The sequence below is a fragment of the Schistocerca cancellata genome, chromosome 7 (genome assembly GCF_023864275.1).
Source record: "Schistocerca cancellata isolate TAMUIC-IGC-003103 chromosome 7, iqSchCanc2.1, whole genome shotgun sequence".
NCBI lineage: Eukaryota > Metazoa > Arthropoda > Insecta > Orthoptera > Acrididae > Schistocerca > Schistocerca cancellata.
This window is the reverse complement of record NC_064632.1, coordinates 239,643,813-239,668,439: the sequence shown is the minus strand read 5'-3', so window position 1 is coordinate 239,668,439 and position 24,627 is coordinate 239,643,813. Positions and strand designations below refer to the sequence as shown.

General features: G+C 37.6%; 1 protein-coding gene across 4 annotated transcripts in view; it reads left to right on the top strand.

Annotated features, from left to right (window-relative positions):
- Positions 1-11,015: 11,015 nt before the first annotated feature.
- The window catches only part of LOC126092112 (uncharacterized), a 221,560-nt gene continuing 207,948 nt past the window's right edge, over positions 11,016-24,627 (top strand). For all 4 annotated transcript variants that reach the window (XM_049907550.1, XM_049907551.1, XM_049907548.1 and 1 more), the window contains exon 1: positions 11,016-11,289. In XM_049907550.1, the coding sequence (XP_049763507.1) occupies positions 11,287-11,289 (3 nt within the window). In that variant the 5' untranslated portion in view covers positions 11,016-11,286. The remainder of the gene's footprint in view (positions 11,290-24,627) is intronic.

The window sequence follows — 24,627 nt, the reverse complement described above, 5'->3', positions numbered from 1 at the left end:
TGTAAGACTGCTATAGATGCACTGATTGTCAGAGTGTGTCAGTGGGACAAAACATTTGAACTAAATCACGAAGCTTTAGGTTAGTTTAACTATTACTTCTTAATGTAGCAGGCAGTCACAATTTTCTTCCATATTTTTATGTATATACATACTACACATGCAACCAAATGGTACCGTTCCACTCGCAAATAGAGAGAGGGAAGGACGGCTGTCTATCATCCGAGCCCTGATTTCTCATACCTTCTAAATTTTACCAATAGTGTTATACAAAATTATACTCGCACATAGTTTGAAACTACTGGTAACCTATCTAGCCTCTGAGTTGCTTCAATGTGTTGCTTAAATCTGACCTGGATCTCAAACTTTGGAGCAGTACTCATGAAAGTGTCATATAAGTGTTCTATACGAGTGGTCTAAGTGATCTTCCCCTCATTTCCAGTCACAAAACGTATTCATCTTCCCAGAGGAAGGAAGTAATGACCCTGAAAGCTAGAAATGGTTTTTTTATTCAAGTGCTGTTTTTCTCTCATACTTCGTACAAAGAATTTCAGAATTTTACAATGAGTACTGGCAGCCCTATATATAATGGTAACATTAAAACCCTGTCAATTTGAACCTTAGTGTTAACTAGCATATACATCCTTGAGTCGAAACATTACGTTTAATTATAGTTATAGAAGGAGAGGCTAATAAAATATTTTTTTTTACTTTGTATTTTTTTAATATCTTAGGATTTTCAGTTTTCTGCCTGATGTCTAGCAGCAATCTGTTAAAGACTTTCAATCAGAATGTGAAATTCCATTCTGAATCGTAGGCAGGGATGTATAGTCTACATGGACATTGTTTTTCCTTCCAGTATTTTGCAAGTTCATTTCACTGAACAGAGTAAAATTACCCCTATTATGAACAACAAATACTATTAGGGAGTAAATATGTTGACATGTAAGTGAAAGACTCCGAAGGCCCTGAAGAGACTTCTGTAAGAAGCTGCACTATCAATTTTACACAATAATTTTACTCACATGGATCAAAAGTTCTGTTGACTTGCCATATCAGATTTGAATAATATCGCAAGCTTTTCATAACAGCCTCCATCATCGTCACCAGTAATGGTACTGGTATGTAATGGTATGGTGTACTGTAGCAGCACATTACAAGTGTTTCAATTGAATTGATTCTGCATTATTTCTCTTCCCCGTGTCCTTGACATTAATGCTACCAAGTTATGTTCTTGTATGGTAATTAGTTTCCATGTTATAACATGTTAAATATAGAAACTTTAACTGTAACCAAGCAGTAGTTTTCTTTCATGACAATATCAGTTCCAGTGCACAACTGAATTTGAAAATCTGTCTTGTGGGGTGAAAATCCGTTACTGCTGCTATCTTGTGCTGACAATGAGATGACTTTCATAGAAATACTGAGTTATTTCATTTGTAATACAGTTTCATAGTTTTTGTAGTTGCTCATGATCTTTACACTTGCATGCAATGGGTGTAGCATCAGCATACAGAACTATCCTTGAATTTGAGGAGCAGTATTTTGTCATTTACACAAATCAACAAAAAAAAGTGTCCCAGTACAAAGTCCTGGGTATCCTGTATTACCTATCAGTAATGTTAGATCTGTGTGTGCCACTCACCATCCTTATGAGTGAAAACTGATTTGTGTTAGATAAGGTTTTATTAAACTGTGAACAATTACCAGCATAATTACCAGCAATTTTCCCTTAGTATTTAGTATCTCTTTCTACAAGCAGCTGATAGAGATTAGCCAAAACAAATCTGTAATTTCAGATGGAGGTCTGTCTATATCTAAAATTATGTTTCCTTTCCCATCTATAGCTTATCGCAGAAAGTTGAGTAACACCTTCAACACGTAGGAATTACATCTTTGAACACCAATTATTGCCACTTTTTGCAACATCACCATAAGGTTTGATATCCCTACTGAAAGATGAGCAGAAATTCTTTGTTAATGGGTGCATAATAAGATTCTTTTTTGGTATACCAGTGCTCAGTAATAACTGAAACATGTGGTTTATTAAAACATGCTATTATGTCCAAATCATTGTGCCTATTTCCTAGGCTCGTAAAGTTTTGGAGGATGATCTTGGTTTGCAGGTTGCATTGTATCCACATATTTATTTTTTTTTTTTTATTTTTTTTTTTTTGTAACCATAAATATCCCCATTAAGCAAATCAGATGTGCTTGTCAAACTGGGAAGAGGAAACAAAAAGGCCACACATGTACAAAATAATAATGAAAGGAAAGATTCCAAAAGAGTTCCTGACAGCAAAATGTAAAACTTAATTGTTTTTGGATATATTACTTCTTATATCCTTCATTCAAAAACTTAAGAAGGCTGTTAGTTTAGTGTCTTCAAGGCATAATGCTGTTTCATTGAGCATCGCAACAATCAAGTCTGAGATAGTAGTGTACTATGATACTACCTATGAAGAAATTGATGCACTGGATGTGAAGTGCACAGTTTAGTCTACCCAGCAGGTGTTCCAGAAGATGGCCCTGCACTGTTCTATACCATCATGAATATAGCTATTCATTAGTGATATATTCATCACTGACAGAAAATTGAATAATCGCATTTTTGCTTCTAGCTTCTGAAATGGCAGTTGATGAGATCATATCTGAAGAGACAGCTATCAACCCACACTTTCAGCATGAGGTAGGACTAGCAATTACCAGAATTCTGAAATGTGGATCTTGTAAACCTAGAGTTGCTCTAGGAAAACAAGTAAGATGTGACACGTGTACCAGATCAAAGATGAGAAAATAAAAGGTTGCTGTATTAGTTATAGCACACAAATATGCCGTGAATAAGAAGTGTGAAATGACTGTGTTCGCCGGCCGGGGTGGCCGAGCGGTTCTAGGCGCTACAGTCTGGAACCGCGTAACCACTACGGTCGCAGGTTCGAATCCCGCCTTGGGCATGAATGTGTGTGATGTCCTTAGGTTAGTTAGGTTTACGTAGTTCTAAGTTCTAGGGGACTGATGACCTCAGAAGTTAAATCCCATGCTGCTCAGAGCCATTTGAACCAACCATATTTTGACTGTGTTCAAAGCTATGTAGACTTGTTTAATTCCTGGTTTAAGCAATTCACATTATTTCATTGCTGTTTGCTGCCGTCATCCATTAATACCTGAATGTCAACAACTACTTTGTTACTTTAAAACCTTCATCATGTTCACTGTGGCTGACACAAAGGTCAATAAGAGCTACTAACACCGTGCTTTTAAGTGTCATCCGCAGTGAATGTGCAAAACAAGAACATTTTTGCAATTTAATTGAAAGTCCTAATTCAGCTTCCTTTTTCATGCATGTTTATTTTTAAATATTAAAACTGATGAGATTTCATTACTAGACCACTAATTTTGAAATCTGGATGTCATCATCCCAGCACTGCAACGAAATGTGCACCATACACAACAGGTTCAATGCAATCTCTCCTCTCCACAAATTTGCACCTCAGATGTGTTGTATGTCATATAATACTACAGTTAATTTTCCATATATCTGAGCAAAACCAGTTCTTGTGTGTCCAAGTTTATCTCATCTAGACATTGCACCTTTCCCTTTACTTTAGTGTGCTTTATAATAAAATTTGTATGAAAATTTTTCCGTGTAAATTACCTATTCTACATCTACAGCTAATGCTTGTGTAACCCAGTGTGCCATTCAGGTGGGTTTAATTGTGTGTCAATATAATTGTCAGGTTCGGTATGAAAGGGTTTCTTGAAATATATTCCCACATAAATTTTTTAGTATCTATTCTCATTTGCAAAATATATTACGCACTGTTAGTGCCATTTCAATGCAAAAATTTTAAATCATGCTGGGGAATATACCAATAACACAGTTCCAGCACACCTCAAATTTGATTTTAGTTGCTTCAACCAATGAGAATTATGGACCAAGTCTTGCACTGCCCTATTTTGTGTATTAACCCGTTGGCTGGCATGAAGGTGCCGGTGGTCACAGCAGACTGCTCTGCTGGGGCCAGCAGTGATATGGTAACAACCAGGTATCAGCAATTTTACACTTTAATCTTACTGAGGAAAAATATTTACTTATATTTGATATTCCTTGCCATTTCCAGACTATTTTTGGGCCTGCAGTATTTTTATTTAAATGTCTTACAAAACCAAACGATTAAATGACTACAAAGTTATTCATGAATTCATTTTTAGATACATATTTAACTGTGTAAAGGATAATTCCTGAAACCGTAAATAGCATTCTAGCTGTTCTTTTTAGCCACGATTGTACAGATTCATATACTTCACACTCAAAGTTCCTAAATGCCTGCTTAACACATTGACTACCATACTCCTCACAGCAGAGCAGGACACTTAATGCTGTATGCCTGACCTGGTGGTGAAACATCCATTACTAATCATGTGAGGGTCAAGAAACGCATAAGTTAATCTCTCAGGGAGTACTGTAATCCAAAAATGTAAAATTATAACTAAAAAGGCCATTTCCAATTATGTCTACCAGGCAAATTATGCTTTCAGTCAGTGATTTCTTTTGCCATAAATGACTAGTGAAGACACATGCCTGAGGAAGGTAAATGTTCATGCTTTGCCTCTGAGAAGAATCAAAGTCATTAGAAAAAGCTATGCCCTTAGTCCAATTTATGTTAAAATTATCACCTGGGTATTTTAATTAAATTTGGTCTACTATAAGCAACATGGTAAAGGAATCAAAAGAAACACACACACACGAATTAATTTCTTTATTAACAACGCTTGGATTTCCACATCACCATAGAGGTACCAAGCTTGATGCGTTACTCGTTTTTTTACATGGCGAGTTTCCCCAGTAGGCCTATAAACCATGAAACAGACAAAAAGCTACTTCTCGCTGTCTTCTCTTCTTTGGATTTTCACTTCAGAAACTGAAACATCCATTACAAAAACAGATTACATCACTCACAAATCTGGATTCAGTCACTGCAATTTCATACCTATTTTACTGTAAAAAATATTGACTATGATGAACGATGTAATTTTGAACATTCAAAAGTTTTCAAATGTGCAGGTTAGAATAGTTACTACACAATTTTTGATCACGAAAAAGTTACGATGATTGCAACTTAAATACCGAAGCCATTTGTTACGAGAATACGCCGTTACCACAAATAATCCACATAGATGCATTGAATTAAACTTTACTGGGTAACATAATGCATCAAAATACTATAGGCACAAATAATGAAATTTCTGTAGATTTACCATACACTTTACTTTTCTTGAGCATTATAAGATTACTAACGGAAGTTACTTACCATCCATTATCTGGAATATAAATTATCCTTTCTCCTCTGCAAGCATCTGCTTTTGCAGCAAATATTGTCAATTTTTTTCCGTGATTGAAAAGCTTTAACGCGCACAAATCACAAAACCCGCCATTATACACCCACACCCACAAGGCATTAGCATGTCATGTTCAAAGAATATCCGCGTTTCGAAAACTACCAGCGATATTGGCTAGCGTGAGAGACGACGTCATGTCATGATGTGACGTCATGATTCCTCGGGGCCCGCGAGACGCTTCTCGTTGACTCCAGTTAAAGGTCGTAGTTCCAGGTGATATTTCCAGAGGGGATAGTAACTGGAGCGAACAAATATTTTCGTACTGCTACGGAAATAGCCGCTGGCCATCGCGAATGATAAATAACATGTCAGAAAGTATAACATAATACAGTGGAATATAATAATTATTATCCTCATCATTTGTCAGGAGATTGTCAAAATATGTGAATATATCACAGTAACTGCTAATATTTACAGAATTGGTACACTGACAGAATAAAACACAGTTACGTACTTTTAATAAATTTATCGTACACAGAATACCCGATCTTGACTGTTGCAACCAAGTGCTGTCAAAACTGAAATATAGCAGAATTTTTACCTAAGCTGGTCTATCAGTCTCTGTTACGATATTCATCTACAGAGTAGAAGGAGGGGTCAATGGAAGCGTCTGATTCCACCCGTCTGCTTCGACGTAAAGGTGTTGTGGTGTGTGAATGTCATTACGGCACGGTGTTTATGAGTTGGTTTGTGTGTGTGTGTGTGGGGGGGGGGGGGGGGGGGGACTGTCGATCTAGGTTGCAGTGCCGGAATTTGCTGGTGGTAATTAATTTTTTTTTTCTAGCTGTGATGTTTTGTGTATTTATGATGTATTGAATGTGATTTAATTTATGTAGGGATGATTGATTTGTGGACTTTTGGGATTGTGGTTTTATTTTTCGCAGTTGTAGGTGTTGGTTTTTTGGCATCTGTAGCTGTGGTGGACCTATATAGGTCACCGGAAATGACCGATTCCCATTTTTATAGTTGTGTGTGTTGATGTTTTAGTATCGTCATCTGAGGTTGACCTATATAGGTCAAGGGAAATGTCTGATTCCAATTTTCGTACTTTTAGTTGTGGGTATTGGTGTTTTGGTATGGTCACCTATAGTTGACCTATATTGTTCAAGGGAAGTGTCAGATTCCTGCAGATTTTTGTTGGTGTAGCCGAGTGCTGTAATTTTTTTTTCTTTTTGTTCTTCATTTTGTGTTTTGGGATCATGGTGTTTTTTTTTTTTTTTTTTTTACTAGCTTGTCCTCACCCTAAAACCCCCAACTTCCCACAGTTGTCCCATTGGTTTGATTGTATTTTTGGTGGGAAATGTTATTGTATTATTTATATGTATCTTCGTGTTTGTTGCCATGTGTATGTAGTGACGTCATAGACACACTTAAAATAGCCATTTCCGGCATATTGATGATGGGTGGAATCAGACACTTCTGTATCAAATAGTCTTTCAAACACACTGTAAACCGTGCCTTATCTGAAACCAAGTTTTTAATGGTTGCTGACTTGCTGGCAGTTTATTGAAAATGCATGTTCCTGAATATTGGACCCCTTTTGGACCAAGCTAAGTAATTTTAGGTCTTTATGTAGATTGCTGTTCCCATTTCTAGTACTGATATTATGTATTAAGCTATTGGTTGGAAATACTTGTAACAAATTTCATAAAGGAATAAATATACTAGGAAGCAGTGATTAGAATACAAAGTTCCTTGAACAGGTTCCTACATGATGTTCTTGAATTGATACCACAAACGATTTTTATTACACGCTTTTACATGCGAAAAACTTTTGCTACGTTTGATAAGTTCCCACAGAATATGCTCCCTTATGAAATAACAGAATGAAAAAATGTAGTATGCCCTTCCCAACTGAATTTATTATCGAGTTGTAGTCCCAGAAATGTAACACTGTCAACCTTTTCGATCTGCATGTCTTCATATGTTATAAACATGCTGTCGCTGGAGAAATCGAGCAGTTTCCAAATCTGACATAAAACTTGGATTAGCGTACTCACACTTTCCCCAATAGGACTAGCTTTTACAGCACAGGAGTAAACGAATCTGTCACATTACGTATATTTTTTGTTGTATTATAAGGCTGTACACTTTATTCTATTATGTGAGCAGCACAAGAAATTAAGCTTCGAATTTAACCTACAGTACTCAGTTTACGTATTACTTCATACTTAAAAACGCACGTTGTTAACATTTTACTTAAACAGTGCTTTGGCGAAGTTCCGCGTACTTTCTGTCGCAGCTGCGAAGATAATATTTCTAATAGCGACCGATAACCTACAAACATATAATATGAAACACTAATAATCGTTCTAACATCAACTAAAATGTACCCGGAGTTAATAAGCTAAGGTTATGACACGATTCATACGACATTCCTGCTATTTCACACTACTCGCAGTTATACTGATAACTAAACTGATGGATTCCAACTATGTCGTTATTTAACTGTCGGAGTTATCGGTATTCGCTAGCGAAAAATAACTTGGCAGTTATTAATAACGGTTAACGATAACGGTTATCAAAGAATAACTGGAACTGTGATAACGGTTACTCCAGAATAACCGTTTGGCCCACCTCCACCGGCGCCGTTGACTCAAATGGTCAATGGGGTGATCTTTACTTCTTACATCTTTGGATGTATACACTCTTGCATTGTACTAGAGGTGGGCCAAACAGTTATTCTGGAGTAACCGTTATCACAGTTCCAGTTATTCTTTGATAACCGTTATAGTTAACCGTTATTAATAACTGCCAAGTTATTTTTCGCTAGCGAATACCGATAACTCCGACAGTTAAATAACGACATAGTTGGAATCCATCAGTTTAGTTATCAGTATAACTGCGAGTAGTGTAAAATAGCAGGAATGTCGTATGAATCGTGTCATAACCTTAGCTTATTAACTCCGGGTACATTTTAGTTGATGTTAGAACGATTATTAGTGTTTCATATTATATGTTTGTAGGTTATCGGTCGCTATTAGAAATATTATCCTCGCAGCTGCGACAGAAAGTACGCGGAACTTCGCCAAAGCACTGTTTAAGTAAAATGTTAACAACGTGCGTTTTTAAGTATGAAGTAATATGTAAACTGAGTACTGTAGGTTAAATTCGAAGCTTAATTTCTTGTGCTGCTCACATAATAGAATAAAGTGTACACCCTTATAATACAACAAAAAATATACGTAATGTGACAGATTCGTTTACTCCTGTGCTGTAAAAGCTAGTCCTATTGGGGAAAGTGTGATTACGCTAATCCAAGTTTTATGTCAGATTTGCAAACTGCTCGATTTCTCCAGCGACAGCATGTTTATAACATATGAAGACATGCAGATCGAAAAGTTTGACAGTGTTACATTTCTGGGACTACAACTCGATAATAAATTCAGTTGGGAAGGGCATACCACATTTTTTCATTCTGTTATTTCATAAGGGAGCATATTCTGTGGGAACTTATCAAACGTAGCAAAAGTTTTTCGCATGTAAAAGCGTGTAATAAAAATCGTTTGTGGTATCAATTCAAGAACATCATGTAGGAACCTGTTCAAGGAACTTTGTATTCTAACCACTGCTTCCTAGTCTATTTATTCCTTTATGAAATTTGTTACAAGTATTTCCAACCAATAGCTTAATACATAATATCAGTACTAGAAATGGGAACAGCAATCTACATAAAGACCTAAAATTACTTACCTTGGTCCAAAAGGGGTCCAATATTCAGGAACATGCATTTTCAATAAACTGCCAGCAAGTCAGCAACCATTAAAAACTTGGTTTCAGATAAGGCACGGTTTACAGTGTGTTTGAAAGACTATTTGATACAAAAGTGTCTGATTCCACCCGTCATCAATATGCCGGAAATGGCTATTTTAAGTGTGTCTATGACGTCACTACATACACGAAGATACATATAAATAATACAATTACATTTCCCACCAAAAATACAATCAAACCAATGGGACAACTGCGGGAAGTTGGGGGTTTTAGGGTGAGGACAAGCTAGTAAAAAAAAACACACCATGATCCCAAAACACAAAATGAAGAACAAAAAGAAAAAAAAATTACAGCATTCTGCTACACCAACAAAAATCTGCAGGAATCGGACACTTCCCTTGAACAATATAGGTCAACTATAGGTGACCATACCAAAACACCAATACCCACAACTAAAAGTACGAAAATTGGAATCAGACATTTCCCTTGACCTATATAGGTCAACCTCAGATGACGATACTAAAACATCAACAAACACAACTATGTAAATGGGAATCGGTCATTTCCGGTGACCTATATAGGTCCACCACAGCTACCGATGCCAAAAAACCAACACCTACAACTGCGAAAAATAAAACCACAATCCCAAAAGTCCACAAATCAATCATCCCTACATAAATTAAATCACATTCAATACATCATAAATACACAAAACATCACAGCTAGAAAAAAAAATTTAATTACCACCAGCAAATTCCGGCACTGCAACCTAGATCGACACCCCCCCCCCCCACACACACACACAAACAAACTCAGAAACACCGTGCCGTAATGACATTCACACACCACAACACCTTTACGTCGAAGCAGGCGGGTGGAATCAGACGCTTCCATTGACCCCTCCTTCTACTCTGTAGATGAATATCGTAACAGAGACTGACAGACCAGCTTAGGTAAAAATTCTGTTATATTTCAGTTTTGACAGCACTTGGTTGCAACAGTCAAGATCGGGTATTCTGTGTACGATAAATTTATTAAAAGTACGTAACTGTGTTTTATTCTGTCAGTATACCAATTCTGTAAATATTAGCAGTTACTGTGATATATTCACATATTTTAACAATCTCCTGACAAATGATGAGGATAATAATTATTATATTCCACTGTATTATGTTATACTTTCTGACATGTTATTTGTCATTCGCGATTGCCAGCGGCTATTTCCGTAGCAGTACGAAAATATTTGTTCGCTCCAGTTACTATCCTCTCTGGAAATATCACCTGGAACTACGAATTTAACTGGAGTCACCGAGTCAGGAACGTCTAGACACACAGTTATTCCGTTACCAGCTTCCAGGTTATCTGTGGTGGTAGCCCGATAACTACCAGAGAACTAGAACTACGAGCCAATAACGATAACTGCCAGAGGAGAATACCGGTCTCTGACAGTTATTTCCATAGTCGCTCGAATTCCTAAGTAACTTTCCTTCTACTACCCGTCCAAGCTAAATTAACACGTAAGGCGGTGGCTTAAGGGAACGACCGTACTTGTTAATGCCTGTACTGCAGCTCCTATCAGCCACGGCTCGGACATTAACTTTATTTAATTGTTTATGCTAAAAGTAACGGAGGCCCACGAAATAGTACACAGTTCTTATCAACAGATGGCGCGCAGTCTCACAGTTATTCCCATGGTCTATAGAACGCCTTCCAAATGCGCAGTACGATCTTCGGTCAACAGATGGCGCGAGGCACTGTTGACACTAAACAGTTATTGAAATAACTGCCAGGATCAGAGGAACGGTTATCGCAGTAACCGTTACTTCTCAGTAACCGGTTATTTCTATCAGTTACGTTATTTTTTGCCACCTCTACATTGTACAGTACTACAGTACAGTCTATACTTCATGGGAAATTGGTACTCCTGTTCAGTAGTGGATCTTTAAATAATTTATGTAACATTCTAAAATTTCAAGTGGAATGAACAATTTTTCAAAATTTGTAACTGATTGATCAATCAAATGTCTTTGACATATTTTCTGAAGAAAACTGCGAGGAATCTGAAAATGTCAGTGTCAGATTTCGGCCGCTGCCGCATGTTGTTTACTGAAAACGCAACTGTAGTGAATGTGTGCCCAATAGTATATTCTTAGTATTATGTGACAACAGTTTATAATGGTAAGCAATGTATTTAGAAACACGGTAATACGATATACGCGATACCAGATACGTAATGTGTACAGCATGAAAGAAAATAATTTATACGCTTACGGGACTGAAGGAAGAATATATGATGTTCAGATTAAACTCACATTTAAATTTTACATGGAACTCGATGAAACATTGTAACATTTCTTTTAAAAAACGAAATACTATGTGTTTCTGCGTATTTGGATTTTTTTTTAATTGCGCGGATATGATCGAAACCACTTGTTAGCTAACTTACTCCGTACTTTATTATACTCCGTTATCTAATATAATGTTACGATTAATAAATACAAAATGCGTTACTATCAAGAGGTAACACTTCTATACCACGATGTCACATTCCTCGACTTTTCAGTACAACATAATACACATGTTTAAACACAAAAATCACTAAATACGTCACTAGTTGTCGTCGTCGTCGTCGTCGTCAGTCCAAAAACAGGTTTGATGGGGATCCCTACACCACTATATCCTATACAAGCCTCTTCGTCCCCAGACTACAACCTACATCGATTTGAACCAGCTTACGGTAGTCATACTTCGGTTTCCCTCAACAATTTTTTACCCTCTACTCTTCCCTCCAATACCAAATTGACGATTCCGTGATGACTCAGAATGTGAACTGTCAATCAATGCCTTCCTTTAGTGATGTTGTGCCTTAAATTTTTCTGCTCAATTCAGACCAGTACCTCCTCGGAAAAAAATTATGCATGCATCTAGTTTTCAGCATTCTTCAGTAGCACCACATTACGAAAGCTTTTCTCCTCTCCTCCCTTGAAATGCTTCTTGCTCACATTTCACTTCCATAGAAGGCTACATTACATGCAAATATCATCAGGAAAGATTTCATAACACTTAAATGTATACCTGTAGTCAGTATCCCATGTACCATGGCCATAGTCAGTTATTTTGCTACCAATATAGCAAAACTCGTATAGGCCTAATATTTCGTGTTTCATTTCCTAAACTAGCATAGCTTGATTCAGTTCAAATACATTCCATTACCTTTGTAGCCTATAACTTTTATTGATGCTCATCTTCTAACCTATTTTCATGTTTGTATCCATCCATTTAACTGCTTTTCCAAGACATTTGCTGTCTTTGACTGTATCATTGACAAAATTGAAATTTTTAATTTATTCTCCCTGAACTTTGTCCTTCTCAATTTTTCTTTTATTTCCTTTATCTGCTGCTCAATGTATGGATTGATGGGCTACAACCATGTCTCACTCATTTCTCACCCACCACTTTCCTTTCATGCCCGATTTTTTTTAACTACAGTCTGCTTTCTGGACGAACTGTATATGACCGTCTACTCCCCGTATTTTATCACTGCAGCCTTCAGAATTTCAAAGAGAGTATTTCAGTCAGCATTGTCAAAAGGTTTCTCTACAAGGGCCACAGATGTAAGTCTGCCTTTCTTCAGCCTATCTGTGATAATTTGTAGGATCAGTATTGCCTTGTGTGTTGCTGCATTTCTCTGGAACACATAATCTACCTCAAGATCAGCTTCTACCTGTATTTGATTCTTCTGTTACTTTGTGCCAGTATTTTGCAGCCATGAGTATTGAACTGATAGTTTGCTAGTATTCTCACCTACAAGCAAGTGCTTTCTTTTGAACTAGAATACTGCATTCTTCTTAAAATCTGACAGTATTTCGTCTGTCTCAAACAACAACATATTTCTTACACACCAGGTGGAACAGTTTTATCATGGCTGGCTCTTGCAAAGGTAATGGTGATTCTGATAAAATGTCATTTACTCTGGGTACTTGTTTCCTTTCACTGCTATGTTAAATTATTCTTGCAGTAATATGTTTACTGTCTCGTCTCTAGTCACTTCCTCCGCCATTTCATCAATTTAATTTCTATTGTAGAGCCCCTCTATATATTCCTTCCACCTTTCTCTTCTTTCCCTAGCACTTGATTGTCATCCGAGCTCTTAATATTCATACAGCTGTAACTTGTTTCTCCAAAGGTTTATTAATCTTCCTATTGGCAGTATTATTTTTTCCCCCAAGTTATAAATGCTTCCACAGCCTCCCATTTTTTCCTTGTTGTATATGCTTAGCCATTTTGCACTTTCTGCCAGTCTCATTTTTTAGATATCCATATTCCCTTTCCAATGCTTCAATGGCTGCATTTTTGTATTTTCTCGTTTCATCAGTGAATTTCAATATGTACCATAATATCCAAGGATTCCTACTAAGTCTTGTCTTTTCAGCTATTTGAGCTTCTGCTCCTTTTACTACCTCTTTAACTGTTGTTGTTGTGGCCTTCAGTCCAGAGACTGGTTTGATGCAGTTCTCCATGCTACTCTATCCTGTGCAAGCTTCTTCATCTCCCAGTACCTGCTGCAACCTACATGTTTCTGAACCTGTTTAGTGTATTCATCTCTTGGTCTCCCTCTATGATTTTTACCCTCCACGCTGCCCTCAAATACTAAATTGGTGATCCCTTGATGCCTCAGAATATGCCCTACTCGATGTTAACAAATTTCTCTTCTTCAGAGACGCTTTCCTTGCCATTGCCAGTCTACATTTTATATCCTCTCTACTTCGACCATCATCAGTTATTTTGCTCCCCAAATAGCAAAACTCATTTACTACTTTAAGCGTCTCATTTCCTAATCTAATTCCCGCAGCATCGCCCAATTTAATTCGACTACATTCCATTATCCTCGTTTTGCTTTTGTTGATGTTCATCTTATATCGTCCTTTCAAGACACTGTCCATTCTGTTCAGCTGCTCTTCCAGGTCCTTTGCTGTCTCTGACAGAATTACAATGTCATCTGTAAACACAAAGTTTTTGTTTCTTCTCCATGGATTTCAATTCCTACTCCGAATTTTTCTTTCGTTTCCTTTCCTGCTTGCTCAATATACAGATTGAATAACACCAGGGATAGGCTACAACCCTGTCTCACTCCCTTCGTAACCACTGCTTCTCTTTCATGCCCCTCGACTCTTATAACTGCCTTCTGGTTTCTGTACAAATTGTAAATAGCCTTTCAGTCCCTGTATTTTACCCCTGCCACCTTCAGAATTCGAAAGAGAGTATTCTGGTCAATATTGTTAAAAGCTTTCTCCAAGTCTACAAATGCTAGAAATGTAGGTTTTCCTTTCCTTAATCTATTTTCTAAGATAAGTCGTAGGGTCAGTATTACCTCACATGTTCCAACATTTGTACGGAATCCAAACTGATCTTCCCCGAGGTCAGCTTCTACCAGTTTTTGCATTCATCTGTAAAGAAATCGTGTTAGTGTTTTGCAGCGGTGGATTATTAAACTGATTGTTCGGTAGTTTTCACATCTGTCAGCACCTGCTTTCTTTGGAATTGGAATTATTATATTCTTCTTGAAGTCTGAGGGTATTTTGCCTGTCTCATACATCTTGCTCACTAGATGGTAGAGTTTTGTTAGGCCTGGCTCTCCCAAGTCAGTAGTTCTAATGGAATGTTGTCTACTCCCGGGGCTTTGATTCGACTCAGGTCTTTCAGTGCTCTGTCAAACTCTTCACGCAGTATCATATCTCCTATTTCATCTACATTTTCTTCCATTTCTATAATACTGTCCTCAAGAACATTGCCCTTGTATAGACCCTCTATATACTCCTTCCACCTTTCTACTTTCCCTTCTTTGCTTAGAACTGGGTTTCCATCTGAGCTCTTGATATTCATGCAAGTGGTTCTCTTTTCTGCAAAGGTCTCTTTAATTTTCCTGTAGGCAGTATCTATCTTATCCCTAGTGATATGCACCTCTACATCCTTCCATTTGTCCTCTAGCCATCCCTGCTTAGCCATTTTGCCTGTCGATCTCATTTTTGAGATGTTTGTATTCCTTTTTGCATGCTTCATTTACTACATTTTTATATTTTATCTTTTCATCAATTAAATTCAATATTTCTTCTGTTACCCAAGGATTTCTACTAGCCCTCGTCTTTTTACCTACTTGATCCTCTGTTGCCTTCACTACTTTATCCCTCAGAGCTACCCATTCTTCTTCTACTGTATTTTTCCCCCATTCCTGCCAATTGTTCCCTTATGCTCTCCATGAAACTCTGTACAACCTCTAGTTTAGCCAGTTTATCCAGGTGTGTGTTTGAAATCTTATGGGACTTAACAGCTAAGGTCATCAGTCCCTATTTATCCAGACCCCATCTCCTTAAATTCCCACATTTTTGCAGTTTCTTCAGTTTTAATCTACAGTTCATAACCAATAAATTGTCGTCAGAGTCCACATCTGCCCCTGGAAATTCTTACAATTTGAAACCTGGTTCCTAAATCTCTGTCTTACCATTATATAATCTATCTGATACCTTTTAGTATCTCCAGGCTTCTTCCATGTTTCTTGAAGCAAGTGTTAGCTATGGTTAAGTTATGCTCTGTGCAAAATTCTACCAGGCAGCTTTCTCTTTCATTTCTTCCCCCCAATCCATTTTCACCTACTATGTTGACTCCTCTCCCTTTTCCTACTATCAAATTCCAGTGACCCATGACTTAAATTTTCGTCTCCCTTCACTATCTGAATAATTTCTTTTACCTCATCATACATTTCATCAATTTCTTTGTCATCTGCAGAGCTAGTTGGCATATAAACTTGTGCTACTGTAGTAGACGTGGGCTTCGTGTCTGTCTTGGCCACCATGATGTGTTCACTATGCTGTTTGTAGTAGCTTACCCCCACTCCTATTTTTTTTATTCATTATTAAACCTACTCCTGCATTACCCCTATTTGATTTTGTATTTATAACCTTGTAGTCACCTGACCAGAAGTCTTGTTCCTGCTGCCACAGAACTTCACTAATTCCCACTGTATCTAACTTTAACCTATCCATTTCCCTTTTTAAATTTTCTAACCTACATGTCTGATTAAGGGATCTGACATTACATGCTCCGATCCGTAGAACGCCAGTTTTCTTTCTCCTGATAACAATGTCCTCCTTAGTAGTCCCCGCCCGGAGAACCGAATGGGGGACTATTCTACCTCCAGAATATTTTACCCAAGAGGACGCCATCATCATTTAACTATACGGTAAAGCTGCATGCCCTCGGGAAAAATGATGGCTTTAGTTTCCCCTTGCTTTCAGATGTTCGCAGTATCAGCACAGCAAGGCCATTTTGGTTAGTGTTACAAGGCCAAATCAGTCAATAATCCAGACTGCTGCCCCTGCAACTACTGAAAAGGCTGCTGCTCCTCTTCAGGAACCACACATTTGTCTGGCCTCTCGACGGACACCCCTCCATTGTGGTTGCACCTACGGTACGGTTATCTGTATCACTGAGGCACGCAAGCCTCCCCACCAACGGCAAGGTTCATTGGGCGGGGGGGGGGGGGGGGAGACTTCTTTAACTATCTGAACAATTTTATCGTGTTATACATTCTTTCAATCTCTCCTTCATCTGCACAGCTAGATCTCGTCTTGGCTACAATAATGCGTCCACTAGGCCTATGCTGCTCGTAATACCTTAACTTGCATTCCTACTTTCTTATCCAATATTAGACCCACTTCTGCATTACTGCTATTTGCTTTTGTATTATGTTCCTGTACTTCACTAATTCCCTTCTAACTTCAATGCATCCATTTTTCTTTTTAAATTCTCTAACCTTATTATCCAATTAAGGTATCTAATGTTCCATGCTCCAACCACAAGAATAGCAGGTTTTTTTTCTTCCTGATGACGATATTCTCTTGAGTAGTCCTCACCTAGAGATCCAAATGGGAACTATTTTACCTCCTGAGTTTGTTGCCCAAGAGGATGCTGTCATCATTAACCATACAGAAGAGCGGCATGCCCTCAGAGGAAAAATGACTGTTGTAGTTTCCTTATGCCGTCAGCTGTTTAGTGTCAGCACTGTAAGGCCATTTGACTAATGTTACAGGGCCAGATAAGTCAATCATCCAGACATTTGCCCCCTACAGCTATTGAAAAACCTGCTGCCCCTCTTCAGAAACCACACGTTTGTATGACTTCTCCGCAGATGCCCCACCGTTATGGTTGCACTTACGGTACAGCTATGTATGTTGATGAGGCAGTCCAGCCCCCCCCATCTTAGCAATGTCCATGGTTCATAGTGGTCTATACAACATTTAATCTTCATTAGTATGTAATCCATTGTGGTGACTGCTTGCTTTCTTTCTACCAAACAATCACAGCACAGAACATTTGATGTCACACAAATGTTGTAGGCTTCCGCTTTTTTACTTCCCAGATTTTTTGGGGAATGGTTATACTCCGTGATCTGTTGACTGTGGAAAAAGGGGCTGATGGCCCTGTAGTTTGGTACCTTTCTCTCCAACCCAACCAACCGAATGTAGTTTTGGTGGTAAAGTAGAACACATCAAGGCACATGAAACCAGTACCAGAAACATGTTCATTATCAGATGCTGTTAATATTTATTTTTAAAGGACAAAAATTATATAATGGTTTCACTTAGCAGTTCTGAATGGATGCTGTGAATTATCTAGCATTCCTTTATTTAAGAACCCTCCGTAGAAACAGTATCTCCTCTGTGAAAATGTGTTCGGGCCATTGTTGTTCATTTCTGTATTAATGATCTTGCAGATTATGCCAGTAGAACCTCAGACTTTTTGGAACTGACTTAGTTGTCTATAATGAACTATCTGAAGAAAATATATGGAGATATTCCAATAGATCTTGATGAGATTGCAAACTGAACAAAGAATTGCAATGTCCTGAAATGTGAAATTATGCACTTCACAAAATGAAAACACATAGCAGACATACCTTATGACTACAATATCAAGGATTCATGATAAAAATCAGTCAGCTCATAAAGAGTGTTATAAAAATATTTGGGAATATGAAATAGAATGGTCACAGAGGCTCAAATCATAGATAAGGCTGGTGGCAAACTTGGTTTCTTTAGTAGCATACTGGAAAAATGCAGTCAGTCTACAAAGGAGACTCATTACAAATCACTTGTGTGCCCACCTTAGAATATTGCTCAAATATATGAGGCCCATGTCAAATAGGAGTAACTGGGTTTGTTGAATGTATACAAAGAAGAATGCCACATGGTCACAGCTTGTTTGATTCAGGGGAGTATGTCACGGAAATGTTTAAAAACCAGAATTGGCAGACTGTTGTAGATAGACATCAGTTACCATCCAAAAGACTACTTACAAATGTTCAGAAATCACTGTTAGGTGATAAATTTAGAGATATTATTCATTTCTCTACATATTGACTCTGTAGACAAAATTAGACTAATTACAATACACGCAAAGGCATTTAAGCTGTCTTTCTTCCCATTGTATTGACCATCATACTCAACCTCAATCATACTGCCATCATTAGAGTATACTTAATCATCAAACAATGGTTAGAATTTTGTAAGTGTTTAGCATGACATGACATCTTGAGAAACAATGCTAAATGCTTTCTGGGAAAACTACTTAGCATACATAGTTTTAAAGCCTACTCATGACTGACATATATTAGATCTGATGGCAACAAACAGACCTGTCATCTCTGAAGGAGAGAAGGTTAGGGTTTCGTGTCCCATCGATAGATTGGCATTAGAGAAAGAGCGCAGGATCAAATTTGAGAGTGACAGGGAAGGAAACTGGCCTTTTCCTTTTTAAAGGAACCTTCCTCAGATTTGCCTAACTGATTTAGGGAAATCATGGAACAACTTACTGTGGATGGCTCAATGGGTATTTGAACTACTGCCCTACCATGTCTGGTACCACACTCGATGGTCTCTTTGTCGATGGCCACATTGATAATGTTGTCAGTGAACTTGAGACAGTTTGTACCAACAGTTATTACCAAAACACAAAGGGTAGCTAAAACAAGATGAATATTTACGTGTTCAGTAAACTAGATAAAAAGGCGCTTGTTATATCTCAAGGAGAAACTTGAGACATTGAACTCTAGGCAGGAGCTTATAAAGTAACTGTTTCGAAGAATAATTAAAGAAAAATTGAATATTAGAACAGTTCATGATGAGAGGGTTGCTCCATGTTATATAAACACTCTAAAGAAACAGTAACTTCTACACAATACATGTAAAACAAAATGTAAGGCTCTAGGTAAAAGATGCTGAATAAAACTCTTTTGGCTGTCAAAAGGGCTATGCATGAAGTCTTCACTGACTACTGTACCAAAATCTAATTGAAAAGTCTCTCACAAAAACCAGATAAATTATGGTCATGTGTAAAGACTGTCGTTGGCACCAAAGTTCTTGTCCAGACACGTAAGTGAAACTGAAAGTAGCAAAACAAAAATGCAAAAGCTGAACTTCATTCTTCATTTTGAAATAATTCCACAGTAAGTTGTAGGAGTACTGCCCCAGTTTAATCCTTGCACCTTGTAAAGATGGATGATGTAGATATTAGGTATCACTATTTTTGAGAAACAGCAGAAATCATTGAAATTGAACAAAGTCCTGATAATATGTTGGTCAGATTTTGTACAGAAGTTGCCGCTAAGTTAGCCCCTGTCCTGATCAAACTGTGCTGTGCATCTCTAGATAAAAAAACTGTGCTTTGTGGTTGGAAGAAAGCACTGTCACACTTCTCTACAATCAGGCTACTAGACGTAATTGACAAAACTACCTTTCAATATCACTGACATCCATTGCTTGTACAATCTCGTAATACGTTCTTAGCTCAGGATTGATGAGGTATCTTGAGCAGCTGACTTGGTAACTTGCATGGAGTGTGTAAAAATTGTCAAACTGGCGGTTTTCTCACATGACATCGTGAAAGCTAAGAATCAAAGCAATAAGGTGGATCTCTATCTCTTAATTTCAGAAAAAGCCTTTCACTCAGTAAAACACAAAAGTGTGACCATATGGGCTATCAAACAAAATTTCTGATTGGATTAATGATTTTTTCGTAGGGAGAACTTGGCATATATATTGGGTGGAGAGCCATTGACACATATAGAATTAACCTTACGCACATCCAGGGAAATGTGATGGGATGCTTGCTGTTGATGTATACAAGGACCTCAAACAGAATGACTTCCATGGCAGGACATTAAGGTTGTCTTTGGCATATAAAGGGGACACAGTGCTGCCAACAAAATTTTGGTCACTTACCCAATGATATAAAATGTCTGATGGAAAGCAAAGTTAAATTTGAAAATAAACTGAAAAAGTTTCTCCTTGACAACTTCTTTTACTCTGTAGAAGAATTTCTAGTTTTGTGATATGTAAAACAATGCAGATAAAAATTGCTAGTTAACCTCTATATTAAAAAATAAACTTTTAAATGGTCAGCATGTAGCCATGTTTATATACGAATGTGTAATGCAATTGTAAAATGACTAGTTCCACATCATTACAATTAATCACACAAATGATCCATGTAACGTGAAACAACTAACTATAAACAATCTAGCAGCCAATATTACTACTGTAACCTCAGAGTTTTTGCAGATGATACAATTGTGTGTAATGAAGTACTGGATGAAGAAAACACAAATATTGTCAGATCATAAGAATATTCTAGGGTGATGTGAAAATTGGCAACTTGCTTCAAATTTTCATAAATGTCAAATTGTGCACTTCACAAAAATGTATTAAACTATGATTACACTATCAGAGAGTTAAAATTAGAATAAACCAACTTATACAAATACCTGGGTTAACCATTTTTGGGGGTATGAAGTTAAAGGAAAATGTAGGCTCACTCATAAGTAAATGCTGTGGCAGATTTTGGTTCATTGGTGGGATATGGGATAACACAATTACCTACAAAGGAGACTGATAACAAAACATGTGACCCATCCTAGAATGTTGCCCAAAAATTGAGAGATCCATACCAAATTCGACTAGCAGGGGATATTGACTGTGTACAAAGAAGGGCTCCACAAATGGTTCGGGTTTGTTTCACTCATTGAAATTTGTCACTGTGGTGCTGAAAAAGCTAAACTGGCAGATGTTTGAAGATAAATGTGTACTATCCTATATTATATAACATTAGTCATATTCCATAGCTACTACAGAGAGTGTTCTCTGGGATGTGGACAGAAGTCAAAGATGAACATGTAGTTCAAGTGCAATACAGTGACTTTACATTACTGTCTTACAGTGCCAGTTTTAATCATAAACTAATCTAAAACATCAACTTTGCCTGTGAAGATACTCTCCCGTGAAGTAGAAAGAGTTGCTCAACAGAAAATTCTTTAATTCAGTCTTGAACTTTACCATATTGCCTACATGACATTTAATGTTCTCTGATAGGTTGTTGTATACAAGTGAACCTAAGTATCTGACTCCTTTCTGTACTTCAAGACTTTCCAGAGCCTGTTTTTGTATCTGGTATTATATTCCATTTTTTCTCTGGTTTTAGAGAAAAGAGAAATATTGTTAATGCCGAAGGACATTAATTATTTATATATTGTGAAGCAAATTATTTATGTATTGTGAAGTAGTTGTCAAAATAACCATTTATTGAAGAGGACTCTGCAGAATGTTCTATAATTAACACAAGAAATAGTTCTTATTTCTTCTGTACTCTGAAAATACTGTCCCTGTTGTTGAGTCGCCCAGAAAATGCTTCCATAACTCACTAATGAGTGAATATGTGCTAAATAAACTTGTTCTTCATTTTTAAAGTAACTATTCCTTCATCAGATGTAAACACACACACACACACACACACACACACACACACACACACACACACACACACACACACACACACACTTGATGTAACTCTCTTAAGTTGATAATCCTGTGGCATCACAGAACATGCCCTATCAACTGATCCCTTTTTTTAGTCAAATTGAGCTTCATATTTCTTTTCTTCCTTATTATTTTCAGTACCTCTTCCATTAGTTACATGATCTATCTCTCTAATCTCCAACATTCTTCTGTAGCACCACATTTCAAAAGCTTGTATTCTTTTCTTTTCTGAACTGCTCACCATCCGTGTTTGACTTTCGTACGAGGCTACACTCCAGAGAAATACCTCCAGAAAAAGACTCCCCAACACTTAAATCTATATTTGATGTTAACATGTTTCACTTCTTCAGAAATGCTTTTCTTGCCATTGCCAGTCTACTTTTTATGTCCTCTCTACTTCAGTCATCATGTTATTTTACCGTTCAAATCCCAAATACTGAACCTCATCTAGTACCTTAAGTGTCTCATTTTCTAATCTAATTCCTTCAGCATCATGTGTTTTAATTCAACTTTCCTTCAGCATCACCTGATTTAATTCAACATTTCATTACCCTTGTTTTGCTTTTGTTGGTGTTCATATTATATTACCCTTTAAAGATACTATCCACTCCATTCAAGTGCTCTTCTATGCTGTTTACTGCCACTGACAGAATTACGGTATCACTAGCACACTTCAAGGTTTTTGTTTTGAAGATAAAACCACTTCAGGTATAAGTCTTTTATTTATAGGTATTATCAGCTTTGCAGCATTTTTGCTGTATCATCAAGTACAATAAATTAAGTCACTTTCCAGTCAAGAAAAGAGAATGGAATGACCCAGCATTTACAATCAGCAATTTTTCTTTAATTCGCAGCCATCAAACATAAAATAACATAGTATGTTCCCATGATACCATGAGCAACAATCTTTGATGAGCTAATGGGTCCCTGTATACCAAAAAAGTGATCAAAAACTGACCATATATGATTGTCTATGGGATTCTGTAAAATTAAGCAGTTCACAGTCCCTCATTTACCCATACAGCTCAGTTGGCAGAATGTAAAGTGTTGTGAAGCCAGATGACCAGAGGCTGCATTTACCACTGCAAGTGCATGCGTTGGACGTGTTCTGAAATATGGAGTGTATATCTTCTCTTTGATCTTTTAATTCCTTCTCCAGACCGAGCGAGGTGGCGCAGTGGTTAGCACACTGGACTCGCATTCGGGAGGACGACGGTTCAATCCCGTCTCCGGCCATCCTGATTTAGGTTTTCCGTGATTTCCCTAAATCGCTTCAGGCAAATGCCGGGATGGTTCCTTTGAAAGGGCACGGCCGATTTCCTTCCCCATCCTTCCCTCACCCGAGCTTGCGCTCCGTCTCTAATGACCTCGTTGTCGACGGGACGTTAAACACAAATCTCCTCCTCCTCCTCCTTCTCCAGATTTTATTTATGTTCCTTTGCTTGCTCAATGCACTGACTGAATAACACCAGGATAGGCTACAATCCTTTCTCACTCCCTTCTCAACTACTGCTTCCCTTTTATGCCCCTCAACACTTATAATTGCCATCTCATTACTGTACAGGTTCTAAATAACCTTTCACTCCCTGTATTGTACCCCTGCTGCCTCCAGAATTTCAAAGGGTGGATTCCAGAGAACATTGCCAAAAGCTTTCTGTAAGTTTACAAATTTTACAAGTGTAGGTTTGCCTTTCCTTAACCTATCTCTAAAGAAGCCTTAAGGCGAGTTTTGGCTTGCATGTTCCTACATCTCTGAGTCCAAACTAATCTTCCCCAAGGTTGGCTTCTACCAGTTTTTCCATTCTTCTTCTGTAAAGAATACATGTTAGTACCTTGCCACCATGATTCATTAACTTGATAGTCAGATAATATTCACACTTGTCAGCAACCACTTTCTTAGGAATTGAAACTATTACACTCTTCTTGAAGTCTGGCTGTATTTTGCCTATCTCATACACCTGGCACACTAGGTGGAACAGTTTTTCCATGGCTGGCTCTCCCAAGGCTATCAGTAGTTCTGACAGAATGTTGTCTACTCCAAGGGGCCTTAGTTTGACTTATATCTTTCAATAATCTGTTAAATTCTTCTCACAGTATCAATCTCCCATCTTGCCGTCATCGATGTTCTCTTCTCTTTCTATAATATTGCCTTTAAGTTCAGTTCCTTTTCATAGACCCTCCATAAAGGGTGTTCCTTGGAGGAATGGTCAGTATTCAGGGATGACAGGAGTGATCATTCAAAACAAAAGTGTCTTGTAAACATGGTCTCCAAAATGCAAACCTTAAGAGCTGTGAGCACTGTACGTCTTTAATATTATGGAGCGAAATCTTCTACTACAGGCCCTTTTTTTCCTTATTTTGGGAGGAGGTAGTGTGGACCAAAACAAGAAAAAGTTGTCTAGCAAACATGGGCTCTGAAATCCATGGTTTAAGGCTATATGCACAAGTTTAGTAGAAGAAACGTGTTTCACAATAGTGAAGATGAGCAAATACTCCAAGCTCTTAAGGTATGCACTGTAAGAACTCATGTTTACTGCACATTTTTTTTCCTTGTTTTGGGCAATTCTAGCATCTCTTAAAATATGGAAAGAAATAGCTCTCTGTAGATATGATTTGTTCACATTACCGAAAATGAAGTGCTCATAGCTCC